Source organism: Pavona decussata, unplaced genomic scaffold (assembly GCF_977016875.1).
Source record: "Pavona decussata unplaced genomic scaffold, jaPavDecu1.1 SCAFFOLD_64, whole genome shotgun sequence".
NCBI lineage: Eukaryota > Metazoa > Cnidaria > Anthozoa > Scleractinia > Agariciidae > Pavona > Pavona decussata.
In genome coordinates, this window is record NW_028145484.1 from 1,796,866 (window position 1) to 1,818,482 (window position 21,617).

A 21,617-nucleotide genomic window follows, 5' to 3' on the forward strand; every position below is an offset into this window, starting at 1 on the left:
GAGGAAGTGAGCCCGCAATATATTCCCTGCTGTTGAACCATACACGTGAAGAAGCGCGATTATTTTGCGCAAAACATAAACACATCAAGCCATGTTTAGGTAGCGTAATGGCAGAGTTTATTCAACATGGATGATTGGCAGACCTGTCCGAGATGTAAGACAACCAAGTACCGGAACCCCAAGTTGAAGCTATTGGTAAATGTTTGTGGCCACAAATTGTAAGTTAGGCGTTTTATAAGTCTATGATAATCTACCACTACTAACAAAAAGAACTGTAGAAAATATTTTGTTTCCTTGGGCACGATTACAGCGCGTTCACTAAGGTAATACAAAACCTGATAACGATCTCAGATTGTTGGTGGACAGGGGTTAAGCTTGCAGGAACCAATTCAAAATTGATGTGAACCTGTGTTGATTAAATGTAAGCCCGGGGATGGGGGGGGGGGGGGGGGGGCACTTGACCCATGTTTGGGTATAGGGGTGCCGCTGGCGGTTTGAAACCCTGACCCTGTTTAGGACGAAAATACCTTAAATACCTACCCTGTGTAGGACAGCGCCCTCTATTTTAAGACCCTATTGGCAATAGTAATAACATTTTAAAGGCCCACTGTCACTTACCGGACGTGATGTTCCACGCATTGAAATGCAAATACCAATCACAACAGATAAAATAATACACTTCCAAGAAGTGATGATGAAAAATCCCAAAATTTTGCATTAACAGCTGTGTTTAGTGGAAAATCAATTGACGTGAAGCATTGTCCACTAAAATAAATACAGACTAACGTCTCTGATTTTGGATTGCCAAATACAAGACGACAGTCTTGCAATCATACCCTGTCTAGGACGGGTCCAGGACAGATTCGCTTGAAATTATATACCCTGTTCAGGGCAGAGGGGCCAAAACCCATACCCTATCCAGCAGCACGTCCCCGTATAGCTCACATAGGGGAGTACCCCCCCCCCTCCAGGAATGTAAGCCTCTCCAATTCCCTCTCCCCTCCCCCCTGAGGTAAGCAGTTACCTTGCCCCATTGCCAACTTGGGGTGCAAAGTCAGCCTACATGCCCCTATCATCACACCAAATTTACCTTATGCCCGGTGAATACTACGGTTACCAAGAAGGGTTGTCTGGGACCCTGAAAAGGGAACAGAATGCAAAGCAGACACTCTAGACAGCTCACAATAAGTGTATTCAAACCTCTGAATAATCTCTATCCTGGACGGTTTGGAGAATATGTTTAAACAACCTTCTTGGTTCATTCATATAATGACGAGACTCCTCAAACAATGTTTTTGTGCCCAGGCCCTGTACTAAAGCTGCTAAGAGAGCGTTTAGCTATAGGGGGGCTGTCATGTGGAATGGCCTTGGTAACAAACTTAAAGATGAGACAAATCTCAACTCTTTCAAGGGTGCTCCGACTTTGTCTGGAACTGGGGTGGACTGAGGAAGTTTGCGATAGTACTTATTTAGCTACAGCTTAGGTTAATTTTTATGCAATGAACTGTAGAATAGTTTCTTTTAGTATTTGCTGTCTAGGATCATGTGTTTTAACTTTAGTGTCTTTTTAGCATCTTAGTTTTGTAATTTGTTCCGTAAACGGCTCACTGGAATAGCGCTTTTAATGAAGTGATACCATGTTGTGTTTAAGGGCCGCAGGGTGACACTAAGTCAGACACAAAGTCACTAAGACACACTAAGGTCCGCCATTATGGTTTCTATTTCAACAACACCTTCCTTAATTACATTCCCGGATGTAAACGTGTCTTTACTCGTACCCAGAGCACCACAATCTCTCCTTTTCTCGAGTAACAACTTCTAACACGCCATTAAAACTGATCAATGCAAAGGACTTAGTTCAACTTGTAAACAACTAAGCATACTAGAAACAATGTTCATCAAAAGAGTTGAAGCTTTGTCTTAAACAGTTCAATATCATTCAACAATATCAACAAAATCACTAATGCAAAACAAGTCAAGGTCTCTGTTTTTCTAAACAGTTCATCAAAAGCTCAATCCAGAACATAGTCATCAAGGCGCCTGGGAGGCCGACTAACTCTCCCCGAACGACGTGGCGTGACTGCTGCTTCCTGAGGCACCTGCCCTTCAGGTGGACGGTCCACTGGTTCTGGTATCAGGGTTTCCTCAGTTGGTTCTGGTTCCTGTTCTGTACTGGGTTCAACATCTGGAGTCACAAGTGGTTTTATGTGTTGTAGATTCCTTCTGTATTCGACTCCATGGGGTGACTTCAGAACAACCTGATCACCATGACATTCCGTAACTTTGTAAGGTTCAGTTTCATACGATGGACACAATTTGTTCTCCTTCCTTCTTTCCAGCAGTACAGCATCTCCTACATTGACAGCTCTGTCTTTTGCATGATTTCTTCTGTCAGCATAGTCTTTGGCTAGCTGTTTTCTTTCTGCGTCACGATCTCTGACTTGTTGGTAGACCACATCACTCTGTTTTTCAGCAACTTCTGTTAGCTCTGGTAGCTTGGTTGTCAACTTTCTCTTGAAAAACAGCTCAGCTGTGCTCACTCCTGTGGTGGTGTGATTGGTCGATCGGTAAGCCAGCAAGAACTTGTTGAGTTTGGCTCGCCAATTTTTTCCTTCAGCATGGAAAACTCTCATGGCTTTGAGAAGAGACTGGTTTTCTCGTTCCACCCCACCGTTGGCTCTTGGCCACAAAGGCGTTGTGTGATGATGAATGATGCCCACTTCCTCTAGGTATTTCTCCATCTCTTCAGACACAATGTTTGAACCATTATCAGTTCTCAAGCCAACTGGTACACCGTACCGAGCAAAATGGCTGTCTAGGCATTTGATAAAATTTTGTGGCACTTGTCGTTGAGTAGATAACATCTACCTCCATCCATCTAGAGAAATAGTCAACCGTTACTAATAAATACTCTCCTCCAGGCAACGGTCCTAACAAATCCAAAGCTACTTCCTGCCAGGCTCCATCAGGTAGTCTTGTGGGCTTAATTGGTGGGGGTGGAACATGCTTGGTTACTAGCTGACACCCAAAGCATTCTCTACATTTCTTCTCTGCTTGCTTGTCAATTCCTGGCCACTACACCTATGATCTTAGACGCTCTTTGGTCTTAACAATCCCCTGATGCCCCTCATGAGCCAGGTCAAGCACTCTCTTCTGTAATTCTCTTGGGACAACAATCCTCGTTCCCCGCAATACAATCTGGCCGACGTTGGTCAACTCATTGCGCACCATCACAAAGGCTTTCGGTGCTTTCTCCCAATCCCCACTCTGCAAGCACTCACGCACGACTTTCAACTCTTCATCTTCAAATGAAACTGCTTCTATCTCCTCTATTCAAAGGGCTGCAGGTACTGCTTGGAAGGTAATTGCGCGTACATATTCTTCATCATGAACATAGCCACGGGATGCTGGTACCTTTGTTAGCCGAGAAAGTGCATCTGCTATGTTTTCCCTGGATGGCACATAGATCACTTTGTATTTAAAGGGCTGCAAACGCAATACCCATTGCTCAATGCGTGCAGATGGCTTTGATCTTGGACCATAAATGGTTTTCAGCGCTTGATGGTCAGTCTCTAAGTCAAACTCAGGTAGGCCACACAAATATAAATTAAACCTTTCACAGGCCCAAACAAGTGCCAAAGCTTCTTTTTCGGTTTGGCTGTACCAACGTTCAGTGTCACTAAGGCTTCTACTAGCATAACATACAGCGCGGCTCTGCCCCTTTACTTCCTGCACCAGAACAGCACCAAGACCGACAGGGCTGGCATCCGCTATCACTCTTGTGTGGGCATCTCTATCAAAGTAGGCTAGCATCGACGCTCCCGCCAGTTTCTGTTTAAGTGTTTGAAAAGCTTGCTCCTCTTCCTCATTCCACTCAAACTTTTCTCCCTTCCTAGTGAGTGCTCTAAGAGGTTCAGCTACAGTCGCAAAATCTGGGATAAATCTTGCGCTGAACCCAACCAACCCCAGAAAGCTTCTCACCTCCGAGGGCGAGTTAGGACGGCTCGCCTCCACAACCGCTTGCACTTTCTCCTCGGTGGGCCCAATGCCATGCTGAGAAAGAATAATTCCCATGAAAACCACTTTACTCATTCTGAAAGTACACTTCTCTCCACTTAAGGTAAGGTTCTTCTCTTCCAGCTTTGCTAGTAGCTTGTGCAGGTTCTGGTCATGCTCTGAAATGGTCTTACCATGGACAATCAAGTCGTCAGCAATGTTGACAACTCCCTCAACATCTGCGATAATCTGACGGATAACATGCTGAAACTTCTCAGGTGCGGCATTCACACCAAAGCTTAGCCTTTTGTACCGGAACAAACCCTCATGTGTAATGAAAGTGGTTATGTCCCTCGAATCTTCATGCAACTCTATTTGGTGGAAACCACAGCCCAGGTCTAGCTTGGAGAAGACAGTGCTACCATTTAACTCCTCAAGCACTTTATCAATGGTAGGAATAGGCAACCTTTCTCGAATGATAGCCTCGTTAGCACAGCGCATATCCACACAAAGTCTTATTTCACCTGACTGCTTGGGTGCTACAACAACTGGGCTTGCCCAAGTGGTAGGGCCTTCTACTTTCTCTATGATATCTTCCTTCAACAGTTCTCCTATCTAAGCAGTCACCTTTTCACGAAGTGCAAATGGAACCCGCCTCAACTTTTGTGCCACAGGAGGTACGTTAGGGTTAACATGCAGCTTCAATTGGAAATCTCTCAGTTTTCCAATCCCCTCAAACACTTTAGGATACTTTGCCTTAAGCTGGTCAGCAATGTCACCTTGGACCTCATTACAGCTGGTACCTCTATGTGCAACAGGTGGTCCAATGTGAAGAACACCCAGTTCCCTTGCTGTCACATTTCCCAGAATGCACCTCCCCCGCCTGACTAGGATAAACTTGGTGGTTACTTTGGTATCCCCAGTGGAAATTTCAGCCTCAAATTGGCCAATCACATCAACTTTCTTCCCCCCATAAGCAAACAATTTCTTTGAGCAATGTTCAATGTCCCCTTTAAAGCCTAAACCCTTCAACTTTTGAAAATCATCTTCCCCCATCAAATTGCTCACTGACCCTGAATCAATCAACACTTCCATCACAATTCCACTGATACTCACATCCATTGTAGGCTCACTTGCAACTGACACCATACAAACTTCTTCTCCTTCCTCAGCTACATAAAATGCAAATGCTGGGTTTTCGTCCAGTTGAATCTCTTCCTCTGAACAGCCTCCAACATGATTTGTCTGACGGACCGACCTTCTAATATTGTGGCTGGTTCCCTTTGGACGACTCTCTCTATCTCTTGCAGGTAAAGGTCGAACGTTACCTCTGCACAACGCCGCAAAATGGCCGTACCTGGAGCACTTAGCACATTTTCTCCCTTTAGCCAGACAGCACGAATCGCGTGAAAAATGTCCACTTTTCCCACAGCTGTAACAAATTTTCTCACCGTGATCTGCTGTCTTCTCTCCTTTTTTCCGTATGGCGTTGACGTCGCTTCCCCCCGCCATGTACTTCATTTGTTGTCCAGCCGCTTCCGAAGCTCTCGCTTTCTCCAACACGTCTGCTAAAGTGATATTTCTCGTTTCCAACAACTTCTTCTTTAGCTCTCGGTCGGTCAACTTTTCAATCAACTGGTCCCTCAAATTATCCTCCAACGAAGTACCGAAATTGCAATGCCTAGCTTGTTGGCGAAGACGCACAACGAACTTATCCACAGGTTCTCCTTCAGTCGGCGCCAATTGACGGAACACGTGGCGTTCGAATGGCACATTCTCTTCGGTACGAAAATGGTTATCCAGTTTCCTGATGCAAACGGCGTACGGATCATCATTGCCAGTAGGATCGGGGTCTACAAGATCTTCAAAGATATCCTGGACTTCCATTCCAGCGAAGTGCAGGAGCTGCGAAGTTTTCTTTCGCGTGTTTTCCAAACGTTTTCCTTCGGCATAATACTCGAATGCCCGTTTCCACTTTCGCCATTTGTTTGCAACTTGTGATGATGATCCCGATAGATCCAGCGGTGGTAAAGTTTTTTCGTTCGCCATCCTCGTCGCCAATGTTGTGTTTAAGGGCCACAGGGTGACACTAAGTCAGACACAAAGTCACTAAGACACACTAAGGTCCGCCATTATGGTTTTAATTTCAACAACACCTTCCTTAATTACATTCCCGGATGTAAACGTGTCTTTACTCGTACCCAGTACACCACATACCATCTATAAAGCTTTACTAGCACTACTACGGCAAGAGATCTCTGGTGTAGTTTTACCATCAATAAAGCTTTACTGCTACTACTAAGGCAACAGAGCTCAGTTGAAGCTGTGAAGGCTAACCCCCAACCTGGTGGATTTAGTGGGTGTTTGAAACTGAAACCTTAAGACCTTTGTCAAGCCTCTCACTAAAGACCAAGCAAAGAGTAACAAGCATGGACAGTTTATGACATCCTATGCTCCCCTAAAGAGTATAAATGGCTGAAGCAAGCGATTGCCAACTTGAGCCTCAGCATGTCATCAAATTTATAGTAAGTTCCCATTATAAGCTGAGGGGTTCTTGGTGGCTTAAATTTGGCAGGGGAGGGGGCGTTGGGGCTGAGTATTTGGGGATGGTGAGGATGGGTGAATTCTCCACTGTAAGGATCTCATATCTTGGACACTTACATGTAAACTCTGTTGTTGATAAACCCTCCCAGATATAAGCCGAATGACTGCTAAGGTTAGGTGTTATGCAGTAACAATATTTCTTTCTTTCTTAATTCCTATCAGAGACGTAATTAATATTTTAATAAAGGAAACCAGCCACCATCCTGCGCGCTTGTTGGATCGTTTGGCTGAGCCTTAAGGCAATCCTTCCTGCAGGTTACAATATGAAGGACTCGGTTTATAACTGACCCACAGTGATTTTTAGAGAGCTACTGGTGCTTGTTTTCTTGACAGTAGCTCGGATTTGCCAGATGTTTTCCATTGTCTCAATGTTTTATCTGTTGCTTTGCGCCTTGTTTTGTGATAAAAACAGAAATCACAATCATGGGTTTTTATATTTGTAAACACAGTGCAAAGCAACAGATAAAACATTGGGGTACTGTTTCCTGAAGAAATTTATTAAGGGTGACAAACAAACATTTGAAGGGGTGCCTGGAAAAAAAGCCTTATGTGACTTCTGATAAATTGCTAGATTCTCCTTCCAAATTTCCTTTTATTCGCTTGTGAAACAAAAGGAGAATTTGAACTTACATCAAAAGTCACTAAGGGCCTTATTTCGTTCACCCCTCCATTTGGAGAATCTGAGCTAAAACAATAAAACACAATCTAAAAAGCATTATAGGTCAGTAGTATTATAGTAATTTACATATCTCTTAGGGGCTATTCACATGATTCCAGAATGAAACTCATTCCGGAATGAGTTTCGTTCCAGAATGAAGTTCGTGCCGCATTCACATGTAAAAATCGACCGACTCTGGCTCACGCGGTTTAAGTTCCCGCGCATCAGTAAACAAAGATGGCGCAAGTTTCGGACGAAACGTTGTTGTGCTTATTAATAGCAATAGCTGCCACGATTTCGAACAACTTGACCACAGGGCTGCTTCTTTGGGCCATACAGAAAAGACAATCACGTATGTTGGCGCTCAGTCCAAACTCTGGCTTCCTGTATGCAAATATATTCACTAAGAGAAGAGAAGAACTACTCTATCCGAGTCCCATTCGGAATCCACTCCTTCTCCTAACTTTTGCCTTTTATAGCTAATGAAAACGTCCAGCAATTTTTCTGTTTTCGTTCCCTCCCATTTCCATCTACAAACCGAATCTTTCTTTACTTTCATATCCACCATCTGAAAAAGATACGCATGCGCTACTCGCCCCAGGCGATTTTTCATCTCAGAACGAAGTTCATTCTTACTTTACATGATACCAGAATGAAATGTCATACCAGAACGAAACTTTCATTCGGATTGAAAAGCGGAATGAACTCATTCCGGAATGACTTGTGTGAGGGCACAATCTTGTCTCGGCATCATGTAAACAGATGCAGAGAAATATGTGGAGATGGAATGAACTCATTCCGGAATGAAACTCATTCCGGAATCATGTGAATAGCCCCTCAGATTTATCTGCAATAGCAAAAAAAAAAATTTAATTATCCTCCCCAATCTTTCCCTGATCACAACATTACTTATAAAAGGCTATTTGGGTACATATTACTAGATGTGAAAATTGTGTCGAGACTCTGTTTACAAGGCCATCAGCAGCTTGCCCTGAATGTAACACAGCATTGAGAAGGAATGACTTCAGGATTCAACAGTTCGAAGATCTTATAGTTGAGAAGGAGGTGGATATAAGGAAAAAGATCTTGAAAGTGTGAGTAGTTCATTTAATATTAAGTAAGAACTTTTTGTTAAAAAGATGCCATTATCATCAGCTCATCATGGGCACAAGGTTTTCTTTTGTTGTGTTTATGTCATTACTTTGTTAACTGGAAGCATCTTGAAAAGTTATGGAAATGTGTGCAAGCAAATGACTAGGGGAAGGGGGGGTTTTGGGTGGGTGACTCTCATGAACATGGCAGGATTGATCATCAGAAATTTTTGAAAAATTGCTTTTCGAAGTATCAGGATTTCATTCTGTTGGAATAACTCAAATTCATTTTCACTGTGACTAGGAGTATCAATACTCTCTCCTGGATTTGACACTAGTCCATTGCAGGGTTTCCCCAACAGTATTATGTTTTTACCGGGATTGCTGATTAGCCTCCCTCCCCCCGAAGATTCTTGTGTTTTTCGCAAAGGTAGAGTTATTGATTCTCCAAGGCTTTGACTCGTGTCTTGCTTGCATTTGTGTCAACAAGTTGTATGTGTCATCGAACACACTCCCATAATCTCTGATTACTACCTACTTCTAATAATAAATTGAAATAAAAACGGCATGCACAAGGGTTCAAATACGCTGTAAAGATTGTTGTTGTTATTGTCATTATTATTTAGTGTCATGTCTGTGGATAAGCACTGTTGTACTTATCAGGTTTCGTAGACTAGTGTAGCTGCATGAGTGTCTAACAAGCCTCCATTTTTTACCATTCTTGGTGTTGTTAGTTACAACAAGCTTGAAGAAGACTTCCAGTCCGAAGCAGATCCACTGAGAGCTTACAATGACTATCTGGAGGAAGTAGAGACTATAAGTATGGATGCTTGAGTTTTTGTTTCTTGTCATTACTGGCTCAGAGCTATAAACAAAAGCTGATCACCTGACATTGGCCCAATTTATACTAGAGACGGATTAATTTTATTATGCCTGAGATGGAGTATGATCCATCTAGCAATAAAATTGGTGATACATGTATATGTGCTTGTAAGAGAGATAATGGGGTACACTGTATTTGCATTTGACTTAGAAAGAACGCACTCCTATTAGCGTTTGAAGTCAAGATTGTATGGGACAATTAACAAATGAATCGATGGATCTTGGGACGCATATCTGGCATCCCCCACAGATTTTGCAGTGGCAAATGACATCATCACCAACTTGGCAAAGGAGAGAGAGCCTGGGATTGAGATCATTGAACGCACAACCTAATCTTCGATTATTACTAGTGTATGTCTGGATTCTCCATCTGGACATATGGCTTCAAGACATGTTTTCAGACTGATTATGCACAGGAATTATCCATCTCAAGATTTACACCTAAAACTTGCATTGCGCAGTTCCCGAAAAAATCCATAGTCACCCCATGGAAGGTCATTGGAAATTCCTAGAGGTGGGGGTGGTCTTAAAAGCCAAAATTTTAAAGGCAAAGTACCGTATTTTCTCGGTTAAACGCCGGACCCCGATTAAACGCCGGCCTCGTTTAAACGCCAGGTCAAAACTGCTAATTTTTAAATAAACGCCGGGGGCGTTTGTTCGAGGTACCGGCGTTTATTTGCGTCAAGCCAACAAGTAGAGATATTCACTAGAAGCACTGCTATGACACGTACTGTACGGTATACTGCTTTTGTTACTTTAATGAATGCTTAACAAACAAGTCTGGCGTAACATTAACTGCGATGTATGCTGTACAACAAAACAAACTTGAAAATATATAGCAATGTTCACGTTCCTGTTGTTATGACTGAGGCACTCTCAGGTCTGTCAGGTCGGGTCCAAGGGAGAAATCGTCCCGCCTTGACCAACTGCGCAAGGTTCTCAAAGAATGTAAAATAATAAATCAACCTAAAAATTGATGAAAATTTTACTTCATTAATAAACGCCGGACTCCGATTAAACGCCGGCTTCAAATAAACGCCGGGTCCCTGAGGCCAAGTTTTAAATAAACGCCGGGGGCGTTTAATCGAGAAAATACGGTATGAAGCTAAACTGGAATTTCCTGGGGGAAGGGGGTGGGGGGTGCAAAACAAATAACCTTCCGTGGGTGGAAAAGGATATTATCTGGAACTGCACATTCCCTGTCTGATGGATGTCTGTCCCAATGGCATGAAGATGGGTATTTTGTCTCAAAAGTAAATTATTCTGCTGTTATGCAACCAAAATAGCTGATTCAGAAAATCTGACTTGTTTTGCAATGTGCTAAGACATGGTATCTATGGACAGCTTGACTCAAATTATGACATGAATATCTGTAACGCTATTCAAATTTCCCATTAATGCATAACTTGCCATCCACTAAGTATGTCACGTAGCCAATGGAATGTGTTGCAGCTAAAAGGCCAGAATGGAAGTTGTCCAACACATTTTGTTAATTCTGCCTAAAGGTGCGAAAAGATGAATGGTGAGGTAGAAAAAATACCAGATCATACCCTCCTGTTGGTTAGTACAGTTTCCTATTTAAATTAAGGTGATGCTCAAATCTCAGTCAGCGCATCAGGCAGTCTTTAGCTTAAAACCGACCAGCCCGACCAGTGAGGTCAAACTAAACCAATTAAAGTGGTAGGACTAGGGGTAAGTCGAGTGACAACATTATTGAGAGATGGGTAATGGCTAATGGCCATGCCCTCCGGTCCTCTCTTTGGACGTGAAAGACAAGGTCTGATCACATAGTAGAGTTTCCAATTAAAGGCCTTACAGTAATTTATTCCTGGAATATTTCAGACTATTGTCTGAAGACCATTATGTACACCGTAAACTGCCAGTTATAAGTAGCCCCCCCCCCCCCGCTTATACAGCGTAAGTCCCCCCCCCCCGGTTATAGACCCATCTACCTGTAAACCAAAAAATACATCCGATTATAAGCCCCCCTCTAATTTCGTTCTTGTTGTAAGTTTCAATTTTGTTTCAAATATTGACGTTTTAAAGTTTAATTAAAAACCAGTAAATGAAAAACGATCGTTTCAAAACGTTTTTTTTTTTTTTTTTTTTTTAAATTCCGGTTATACCCCCCCCCCCCCCCCACAATATAAGCCCCTTCGTTTATAAGCCCTTCTTAAACCCCTTACGAAGTTGTGTAAGCCCAGGGCTTATAAGCGGGCGTTTACGGTGGTCATTGAATGTTTTTGGATTTTTGGATTCATCTTATTTGTTTGTTTGCCCCCATGTTTATTTAGTATGGAATCTTGCAAATGGACAAGAAGTTGAAGAGACGAAGAAACTGATTGACAAGTATAAAAAAGACAATGAATCCCTCATCAGAAAAAATAATTTTAAACTGGTGAGTTATTAAGTGATAGTGAGAGGTTCAAAAAACATATTTGAGTTTAAAATTATTAGTGATCTGCCGCAGATTCTTACCTATGTTTGTATTGCAGGGCAGAGAAGAGGCTTTGGTTTCATCACAGATTGAAGAAGAACAACGAGTCGCAGAGCTGCGACGAGCGCAGGCTGCCTTGCAGGAAAAACAGGAGAAAAATGACAAGAAAAAAGAAAACGAGGAATTTCTTGACAGTCTGGTAATGTTGATGAAACTCTGTGTTTGTCATTTATGTCGTTTTAAACTAGATTTGTACCTTGTCATTTGGCCGGCTGCACATTGTTCTGTTTCTATCCGAGTGCGGTAAAAATTGGCAGACAGCACCCTTTTCGCCAAATTTTGGAAGGTAAGGGCCCCGCTAGGTTCTTGTACAAAAATTGCTGCAAAGGTAAAGAAAAAAGTAAAAAAAGATTTAGTGCTCACTGAAGTTGGTTTATTTTTCACTACAGACCAAAGGAGACCGCCCTCTTGAAGAAATCATTGCTGAACACACAACTAAACTACAGAAGAAGTCTTTGCTGTTTTCAGGAAGCAACACTCAGTTGTCGTCACTGCAAAAGGTGTGTAAGCTTTCAGAAAACGTTCTTGAAACTGATTTTGAGAAACAATACGAATCCAGAAAGAAATGTGATGGTATACTTCCAGCCTGGTGAATGAATGAGAATGATGTATCCTAGAAATACCACACGTTTGACATTCAAATCCTAGCAGTATACAGGATGTTTGTTCCATGAATCTAGTTTAATGGCCTTAGCTCCCACGAGTCTCCTGTAGCTTAGTTGTAGAGCATCCGAACTAGTAATCGGAAGGTCTTAGGTTCGACTCCTGATAGGAGCACTCGGATTTCTTTTTTCCGAGTATGCCTGCGTCACTTTCTAGAATAATACATCATTCTCAATGCGAATCCTGTTAGTAAAATATTTTCATTTTACTTTAGTCTCAGGAGACATTCGCTCCCTTACCATCATCTGAAGGCCCGAAGTTTGTGTATATGGCTCCCGAGGTGGCAAATGATGGACCAACAGCCCCTGAGATGGAGGTGCTAGCTGCCAGAGGGTAACTAGTAAAGAGGGTCAATGTAGTCCGTAACCAATCAGAGCGTCGTATTGTGTACACGTGATCAAAATGGACCAAGCAGAAGGCCAGATTTTTGCATTTCATTTCGGCGCCATCTTTAAATTCGTTAGGGACTCGGTTTGAGTCTAAAGTGATGACGTCATAAAGTGTGCAACCCGTTTAATTTCGTTGCTGAGTTCGTGACTGAAGTTTATTTATAGCAAAAACGCACAAAAGTTACAAAAATGTTTGTCACACGAGAGAGAAACAGGTATTGCGCTCCAGTTGACATCTAACGCTGAAAAGGGACTTCGAGAGAGCCTGATGGTTTTGTAACGCAGGGGAATGCAGAGTTTTCATCAAAACTTATGGGACTGAGAATAACCAATCGCGGTCGCGCAATACGTATAACGGCTTTTGCAAACAATTAGAGACAAAGGAAAACTACGGTTTACGGTCAATCAAATAATTAATTGTCGTTTCACTGACAAATGACAGCTGATGGACTGTTACTGACCACTAGTCCTTCAATAGGTCATTTCCAAGTTGTCGCGAACCTCATTATGAAAGCGAGGCTAAGTGCAGAGCTTTTCACATGAAACTCGGTTCGTTTGAAAATGAATCAAAACTAATTTCATACTATAAACTTCGTTTTCATAATGAGGTTCAAAGCAACTCGGAAATGACCTTCGGAAAAGATAAACGCCATGAACGAATCATGAACATCCCTTTACCATCCTTATCCTTGTGGTTCCCTGTTGTCTCACTGATTTCTTTTCTGATAGATACCTGAGACATGTCCGCAGTGCAACGGACGGCGAAAAAGCAGGAGGCTTCTCATCTGAACTGGCCTGTGGAAGAGCGGTCCAAGAAGCTTTCTCAGCGCTCTATTTGGGCGTCGAGCTGGAGTAGAACTTCTTGAAAGTGTACATCACGACATTATGCGTTCGCGTTGGACGATTAAAATGTAAAGATTTTTCATGCACTCTGTTTTTCTGGTTCCATTTTTTTTTTCTGCTTTTGAGAAGGTGACAGTACTGTTCACTTTTAGAAACTATTAAGTTATTAGTGTAAGTTATAATACTTACGGCAGTAACAAATTCAGTCTGTCCAGAGACACACCAGATTTACACGGAGTTTACAGATCAGTTACTCAGTGTACACGTTGTGTGATACAATAACTCGTTCATCGCGTAGTTCATCATTTCAAAATCCTCAAAATCCTTTTTCTCCGCGGTCGAGTGATCTTTGGACTGTTTTATTTAGTTACGAACTCCAACAACGCATTTTAACTGAAGGAGGAGAGAGAGAGAGCCCTGAGAGGAATTCATATTTGCCAAACGTTTACGACACATCGAGCGAGTCACATTACCCCAACATTACGATAACTCGTTCATTACGCAAGTGCGCATTCACGAGTTAAAAAGGGCATCTGCTCTCAACTTACTGGAAAGATTATAACGTTTTTGTTTGTTTGTTTTTATGCTTTCCTAGAAAACTTTTTTTAGCGTTTTGTCTTAACTAATCATTCTTGCATTTAAGTATAAATACTGGGCTTATGCAATTAGATTAGAACTTTTTGTCTATGGGAAACATTCGAAAATAGTCAAGGCTTAGAAAGTATAAGCAGGCGAATATCATTCTATTTGGAAGGCATTACCTGCCTCAGAAATTCGGATTAAGCTGTGAAAAAAAAAGCGATTTCTCTAGCGAAAGGTCACATTAAACTTTCGCAACACTAAGAAACTAATCTCTTTGTCTTTCGGAAGGGTAAATACGTCAATAATAGTGCAAATAAAGGCCAACAGCACAAGCATTTTTGGAAAGCCAACAGTTCCTAAATTCGTGGAATAAGATTCCATTCCCTAAAAATTTCGGTGATATGATCATGAATTGTCAGCTTAAGAATTAGTCTCACTTATCCAACTGTATTAGCTTACATAAAATTCCCTTAGAGCAACTTTGAGACGTTAAAAGGGGGCGGTTTAGAATTCGCTTAGCAATTGGATAGTGTACTCCGATTTCATTTCGTATGCATGGTATGCGCTAGCAAATAACATAAGATAACATCGTTCTCGAATAATCCTCATTTTCCGCTCAACTGCTCTGTGAACGCCAAAACATGGAAAAAGCTATGAAAGCTATGAGTGTAGTGTTGGGCTGCTTAGCTCTGTTCAGTTTTCAGTTCTCTACGGCCAGTAGCAGTCCGGAAAAGCAGTACTGCGGTAACAAGAAGTTTTATTGCCCGGGGAATCGTCAATGTTACGACCGAGCACTGTGATGCACCACGGCAAGGGTCTGCTTGGACTCCAGTAATAACGAGGCGAAATGTTATGAAAGTGGCAGAGCTGGTATGTACAACTACTATAAGAAAAAGTCTCTTCTTTCAAGCGTAAGCTCCAGTAGCAAGAAGCGATCCATCCAAGACGGTAAGCATTGGCTTGTGGAGTATCGTGGCTTTGTGTACGAGTTCGGCTCATATGGCTTGCAAGAACTTGACGTAAACGATCCAAACTACAAGTATGGTCCTGGAAGAGTTGAAGTTGTTTCTGAAGACTTAAAGGGAACCAGCAGTTGCACAAGGGACCAGATAATTCGATTTAATAAGAAATGGCTCGAAGCGAATCCCAACTACAACCTCTTTATAAACAACTGCCAGGACTTCGCCACAAAGTTGCTGAAAGAGCTTGGAAAAAACTGTCTTGAAAACAACGAAAGTTTGAAAGCTCAGTGTTCTGTTACCTCTGCTGTCATGCCTCGAATGATCTTTAACTGGAAGCTGTATGCTTTGTTTGGTCCACTGATTACATTCGCCATCCTGCACATCAACTGATTTGCAACAGAAGCTGTGGGCGTTGTTTGGCATTTAGACTCATTTGCATGGATGCACATTCGGATCAGTACACTGTTCTCTTTTCTTAGAAGTAGACTGTACCCTGGATGCAAAAATTATCTGTTCAGTAGAGACTTTGCTTTAGAACGGTTTAACAGTCTTAGGGGACTCTTTTATTGGTGATTCAGTAGCTAGAATGTTGTGGATGTGAATGTATTTACTACAATCCCATAGCTTTATAAAACTCCGATTATACCACATATCAAGTTACGATGTTTCTTTAGTGCGCAGTTTGTATTTAGCTATTGACCGTGAAGGAAAGATTTGAAGGGACTGTGCCAACTCTTTCAGTCTTAGCGAAGAATTAAGTTTAATAGTTGAATGGAATTCGTTAGACGTAGATCCTATCAAGATTTGTGATTATTAAGAAGGTTGGTTATCATACAGTTTCCTAGAAAGCAACTTGTTTGCTTTGTTAGTTTCCTAGAAATAGTTACCGCAGATATATAACCTTGTTGTAATCAGTTATACTTGAACAGTGTTCGACCATGATTGTATTAGATGTTGCATGTAACAATTGGTGAGTAAAGTGTACAAGCACAGCTAAACGATGCACTTGTTTTTGTGAGTTTTTTTATGTGCACCTTCAGTAAAGGAAATATGCAACAGATGATGAAAGACGAAAATTACTGACTTTAGGTGGTTGTCACTGGTATATGAAAAGAAATCACTGATGATGTTTAGTCTGGAAAAAGACCAAAAATAAATAGGTTTAGTTTCAAATAATAACTGAGAATTCTTCCTGATCACTTCCCTCTGAGGTCTTGAAATTTGGCTGAACTCGTTTGGAAAACTGACAGCTCCTAAATTCGAGGAATAAGATTCCATTCCCCAAAAATTTCGGTGATATGAATTGTCACCTTCAGAATTAGTCCCACTTATCCAACTGTATTAGCTTACATAAAATTCCGTTGGAGTAACTTTGAGACGTCAAAAAGGGGCGGTTAAGAATTCGCTTAGCAAGGGGATAGTGTATTCCGATTTCATTAGGTATGCATGATATGTGCTAGCAAATAACTTACGATAACATCCTTCTAGAATATTCTTCATTTTCCGCTCCCCCTTAACTGAAACATGGAGAAAGCTATGAAAGCTATGAGTCTAGTGTTAGGCTGTTTGGCTCTGTTCAGTTTTCAGTTCTCTACGGCCAGTAGTAGCAGTCCGGAAGACCAGTACTGCAGTAACGAGAAGTTTTATTGCCCTGAGAATGATCAATGCAGTTGTCAATGTTACGACCGAGCATTGCGATGCATCTCGGCAAGGGTCTGTTTGGATTCCAATGGTAATGAGGCGAAATGTTATGGCAGGTTTGGTGTGTACAACTACTACAAGAAAAAGTCTCCACTTTCAAGCTTAAGCTCCAGTAGCAAGAAGCGATCGATAGAAGACTTTAAGCATTGGTTTGTGCAGTACCGTGGCTTTGTGTACGAGTTCGGCAAATCATATGGCGTGCAAGAACTTGACGTAAACGATCCAAACTACAAGTATGGTTCTGGAAAAGTGAAAGTTGTTTCTGAACGAATGGGTAGAAGCAGTTGCACAAGGGACCAAATAATTCGATTCAATGAGAAATGGCTCGAAGCGAATCCCAAGTACAAGCTCTTTACAAACAACTGCCAGGACTTCGCCACAAAGTTGCTTAAAGAGCTTAGAAACAACTGTGCCAAAAACAACGAAAATTTGAAAGCTCAGTGTTCTGTCACCTCTGCAACCATACCTCGAATGATCTTTAACTGGAAGCTGTATGCTTTGTTTGGTCCACTGATCACATTCGCCATCCTGCACATCAACTAATTTCCAACAGAAGCTGTTGGCGTTGTTTGGCATTCAGACTCATAGCATGGATGCACATTCGGATTAGTACACTGTACTCTTTTCTTAGAAGAAGACTGATAACCTTGATGCAAATATAATCTGTTCAGTAGAGACATTGCTTTAGAACGGTTCACAAGTCTTAGGGGACTCTATTATTGTTAATTCAGTAGCTAGAATGTTGTGAATGTGAATGCATTTATACAATCCCACAGCTTTATAAAAAATCCGATTATACCGCGTATCGAGTTATTATGTTTTTTAGTGCGCAGTTTGTATTCAGCTATTGACTGTAGAGGAAAGATTTAAAGGGACTGTGCCAACTCTTTCAGTCTTAGCGAAAAATTAAGTTTAATAGTTGAATTGAATTAGTTAGACGTGGTTCCTTTCAAGATTTGTGATTATTAAGAAGGTTGTTTATCATACAGTTTCCAAGAAAGCAACTTGTTTGCTTTGTTAGTTTCCTAGAAATAGTTACCGCAGATATATAACCTTGTTGTAATCAGTGTTGAACAGTGTTCAACCATGACTGTATTAGATGTTGCATGTAACAATGGGTGAGTAAAGTGTACTAACAGATCCACTTTTTTTTTGAGTTTTTCAAAGATTTCAAGCGTAGCTGCTTCGGGAAAGGAAGTATGCAACAGATGATGAAAGGCGAAAATTACTTTAGGTGGTTATCACTGGTATATGAAAAGAAATCACTGATAATGTTTAGTCTGGAAAAAGACCAAAAATAAATAGGTTTAGTTTCAATGATACCTGAGAATTCTTCCTGATCACTTCCTTCTGAGGTCTTGAAATTTGGCTGAACTCGTTTGGAAAACCGACAGCTCCTAAATTCGAGGAATAAGGTTCCATTCCCAAAAAATTTCGGTGAAACCCCATTTACACGTGCAAAAAGATCGGCACGGCACCCCAAAATTTCGGTACGGTGTCGCCAACGTTTTGGCTCGTTACTCCACTGATTACATTCGCCATCCTGCACATCAATTAATTTGCAACAGAAGCTGTTGGCGTTGTTTGGCATTCAGACTCATAGCATGGATGCACATTCGGGTCAGTACACTGTACTCTTTTCTTAGAAGTAGACCGATGACCTTGATACAAAACTTATCTGTTCAGTAGACACATTGCTTTAGAACGGTTTACAGTCGAACCAGGTCAAGCGTACCCCCCTAGATTCTATTAATGAATCTATTATTTGAAAATTGAACCCGTTAGTCGTTTCAAGTATTCAAATCAAAATTAGATTTCTGATTGGATTATACGAACCAGGGTACAAATAATGCATGAAACCAGAAAACCAGAAAGCCCGCGGGAAAAACCCCTCGCAATATATTCAGAGCGGCAATTCTTGATTTATATAACAGTGGATTTTCCAAAAAACAGATTTCTCGTGATTTACAGCAGTCAACGCGTACTGTCAGAAGGAAAATTCGCCATTTTAAACCGGGCACGGTGGGTCCTGTCGCGTAAATTTAAACTCACTAATGATCACTAAATGAACATTTTACGTTTGTACACTTGCGTTTTTTCCGTTAGTTATTCAAAAACAAAAATGAAAAAAGACTGGGAGCGTTTTATTATAACAAACGGTTCTCTTTTTGAGGTATATGCAAATTAATTTAGCGAAAAGTATGCGAACTCACAGTGAAAGATGTTCATTTCAGTTGACCTTCGACAATGGCAGCACATGTGTTGCGCTATTCGTCGACGTATAATGGACAGTCTGGTGAAATAATAATATATACCAAACTTTTTCATGCTACAAGGTAGGTAATGCTATACATGAAAGATTAACTGGAATTTTTCAGCCCGACTCATTTGCAAGCGCTTGACTTTGTGCTCTTGCCATGACCAAATTTGCATAACGAATTATATGAATGTGTCAACAACATGCAGGAACAGTTTGAACGAACGAGCTGTTTCAAATGTACTGTAGTTTGAATTTTACAGGCTATTGCTTTTACTGTTAGCGCGGATCTATGATCTGCGAATTTTAATTTGATCATTTATGATCCGCGTTAACAATGAATAAATGAATGCATTCTTTGAAACGACTAATGGGTTCAATTTTCAAATAATCGATCCATTAATAGAGTCTAGGGGGGTACGCTTGACCTGGTTCGACTGTAACAGTCTTAGGGGACTCTTTTATTGGTGATTCAGTAGCTAGAATTGAATGTTGTGGATGTCAGTGAATGCATTTATACAATCGCAAAGCTTTATAAAAACCCCGATTATACCACGTATTAAGTTACGATGTTTTTTTAGTGTGCAGTTTGTGTTTGGCTATTGACCGTGAAGGAAAGATTTAAAGGGACTGTGCCAACTCTTTCAGTCTTAGCGAAAAATTAAGTTTAATAGTTGAATTGAATTAGTTAGACGTAGATCCTATCAAGATTTGTGATTATTAAGAAGGTTGTTAATCATACAGTTTCCAAGAAAGCAACTTGTTTGCTTTGTTAGTTTTCCTAGAAATAGTTACCGCAGATATATAACCTTGTTGTAATCAGTGTTGAACAGTGTTCAACCATGACTGTATAAGATGTTGCATGTAACAATTGGTGAGTAAAGTGTACGAGCACAGCTTATAGATGCACTTGTTTCTGTGAGTTTCATAAGTGCAGAAAGCGTAGCTGCTTCAGGAAAGGAAATATGCAACAGATGATGAAAGACGAAAATTACTTTACGTGGTTGTCACTGGTATATGAAAAGAAATCACAGATAAAGTTTAGTCTGGAAAAAGACCAGAACCAAATAGGTTTAGTTTCGATGATACCTGAGAATTCTTCCTGATCACTTCCCTCTGAGGTCTTGAAATTTGGCTGAACTTGTCCATCGATAGCTTTGAATTAACTGGTCGACATCCCGTCATCACTAGATGCCGCTATCTCGCAACTTCTGCTGATCATTAAAGACACTGCCATGCATCGTATGATCTTGAACTGGAAGCTGTATGCTTTGTTTGGTCCACTGATTACATTCGCCATCCTGCACATCAACTAATTTACAACAGAAAGTGTGGGCGTTGTTTGGCATTTAGACTCATTTGCATGGATGCACATTCGGGTCAGTACACTGTACTCTTTTCTTAGAAGTAGACTGATGACCTTGATGCAAAACTTATCTGTTCATTAGACACATTGCGTTACAACGGTTTAACAGTCTTAGGGGACTCTTTTATTGGTGATGCAGTAGCTAGAATGCTGTAGATGTGAATGCATATATGCAATCGCAAAGCTTTATAAAGACTCCGATTCTACCGCGTATTAAGTTATGATGTTTTTTTAGTGTGCAGTTTGTGTTTAGCTACTGACCGTGAAGGGAAGATTTAAAGGGGCTGTGCCAACTCTTCCAGTCTTAACGAAAAATTAAGTTCAAATGTAGAATTGAATTGGTTAGACGTAGATCCTATCAAGATTTGTGATTATTGAAAAGGTTGTTTATCATACAGTTTCCTAGAAAGCAAGTTGTTTGCTTTATTAGTTTCCTAGAAATAGTTACCGCAGATATATAACCTTGTTGTAACCAGTTCTACTCGAACAGTGTTCAACCATGACTGTATTAGATGTTGCATGTAACAATTGGTGAGTAAAGTGTACAAGCACAGCTTATAGATGCACTTGTTTTAGTGAGTCTTTTTTTTTTAGGGACCGTTCATTTTTTATGAGCATGGGGGGCTGGTGGGATTTGGGGGGGGGGGGGCACGAGAAAAAAAATGGCACTAAAGGGGGGGGGGGCTACCAAAAAAAATTGAGTGAAAGAGGGGGGGGGGGGGGGTCACCAGCAATAATTGGCTAGTAGGGGAAATTGAAAGTGGCTCAACACAGTAACAGATGAAGAAATTGAATATTATTTCAATTTTATTTAATACGATTTTCCTAACCACTTTTAATTTGTTATAATTTGTACATACTGAGGTCGAAATCTGCATTTTATATTAACAACAACTGAGGAAATGAAGCATATCTGTTAGAAAAGCAATAATGAATATAAACTGAAGTAGACACCTATGTTTGTACAAGTTCAAATTAATATAAAAACGTAACAGTCTCACTATTGAATCATCCGTGGGGGTAGTACTTCTACAAAGTGGTTGTACTCAGAACTATATCAATAGATTGTTTAAATTTCTGTTTAATAGTACTCACTTTTATAAAGGCTGTTGATTAGTAAATTATT

The 21,617-nt window shown here is 40.9% G+C and overlaps 2 protein-coding genes and 1 long non-coding RNA gene across 4 annotated transcripts; 1 reads left to right on the top strand and 2 right to left on the bottom strand.

The window, feature by feature from the left end:
• The first annotated feature begins 5 nt into the window (after window positions 1-5).
• On the top strand, window positions 6-21,057 carry LOC146478369 (CDK-activating kinase assembly factor MAT1-like). Of its 2 annotated transcripts, XR_014865110.1 has the most exons (9): window positions 6-218; window positions 8,200-8,352; window positions 9,084-9,169; window positions 11,526-11,629; window positions 11,727-11,867; window positions 12,118-12,228; window positions 12,606-12,724; window positions 13,510-15,770; window positions 19,631-21,057. XR_014865110.1 is itself a non-coding variant. In XM_085111920.1 (8 exons), the coding sequence occupies exons 1-8, from the start codon at window positions 127-129 to the stop codon at window positions 13,634-13,636; spliced, it is 933 nt and encodes a 310-aa protein (XP_084968046.1). In that variant the 5' UTR covers window positions 6-126; the 3' UTR covers window positions 13,637-16,165. The 2 variants fall into 2 exon arrangements, 1 of the variants encoding a protein (XP_084968046.1); XM_085111920.1 differs by lacking the exon at window positions 19,631-21,057 and having other exon boundaries at window positions 13,510-16,165.
• Window positions 4,612-6,180, bottom strand: LOC146478370 (uncharacterized). Its single transcript, XM_085111675.1, has one exon. It carries the CDS (start codon window positions 6,043-6,045, stop codon window positions 4,612-4,614), a length of 1,434 nt encoding a protein of 477 aa, XP_084967801.1. The 5' UTR covers window positions 6,046-6,180.
• LOC146478371 (uncharacterized) lies at window positions 9,965-11,801 on the bottom strand. Its single transcript, XR_014865115.1, has 2 exons — window positions 11,710-11,801; window positions 9,965-10,730 (listed from the first exon to the last, which is right to left on the bottom strand). It is a non-coding gene; the product is annotated as an uncharacterized LOC146478371 (long non-coding RNA).
• Window positions 21,058-21,617: the final 560 nt, after the last annotated feature.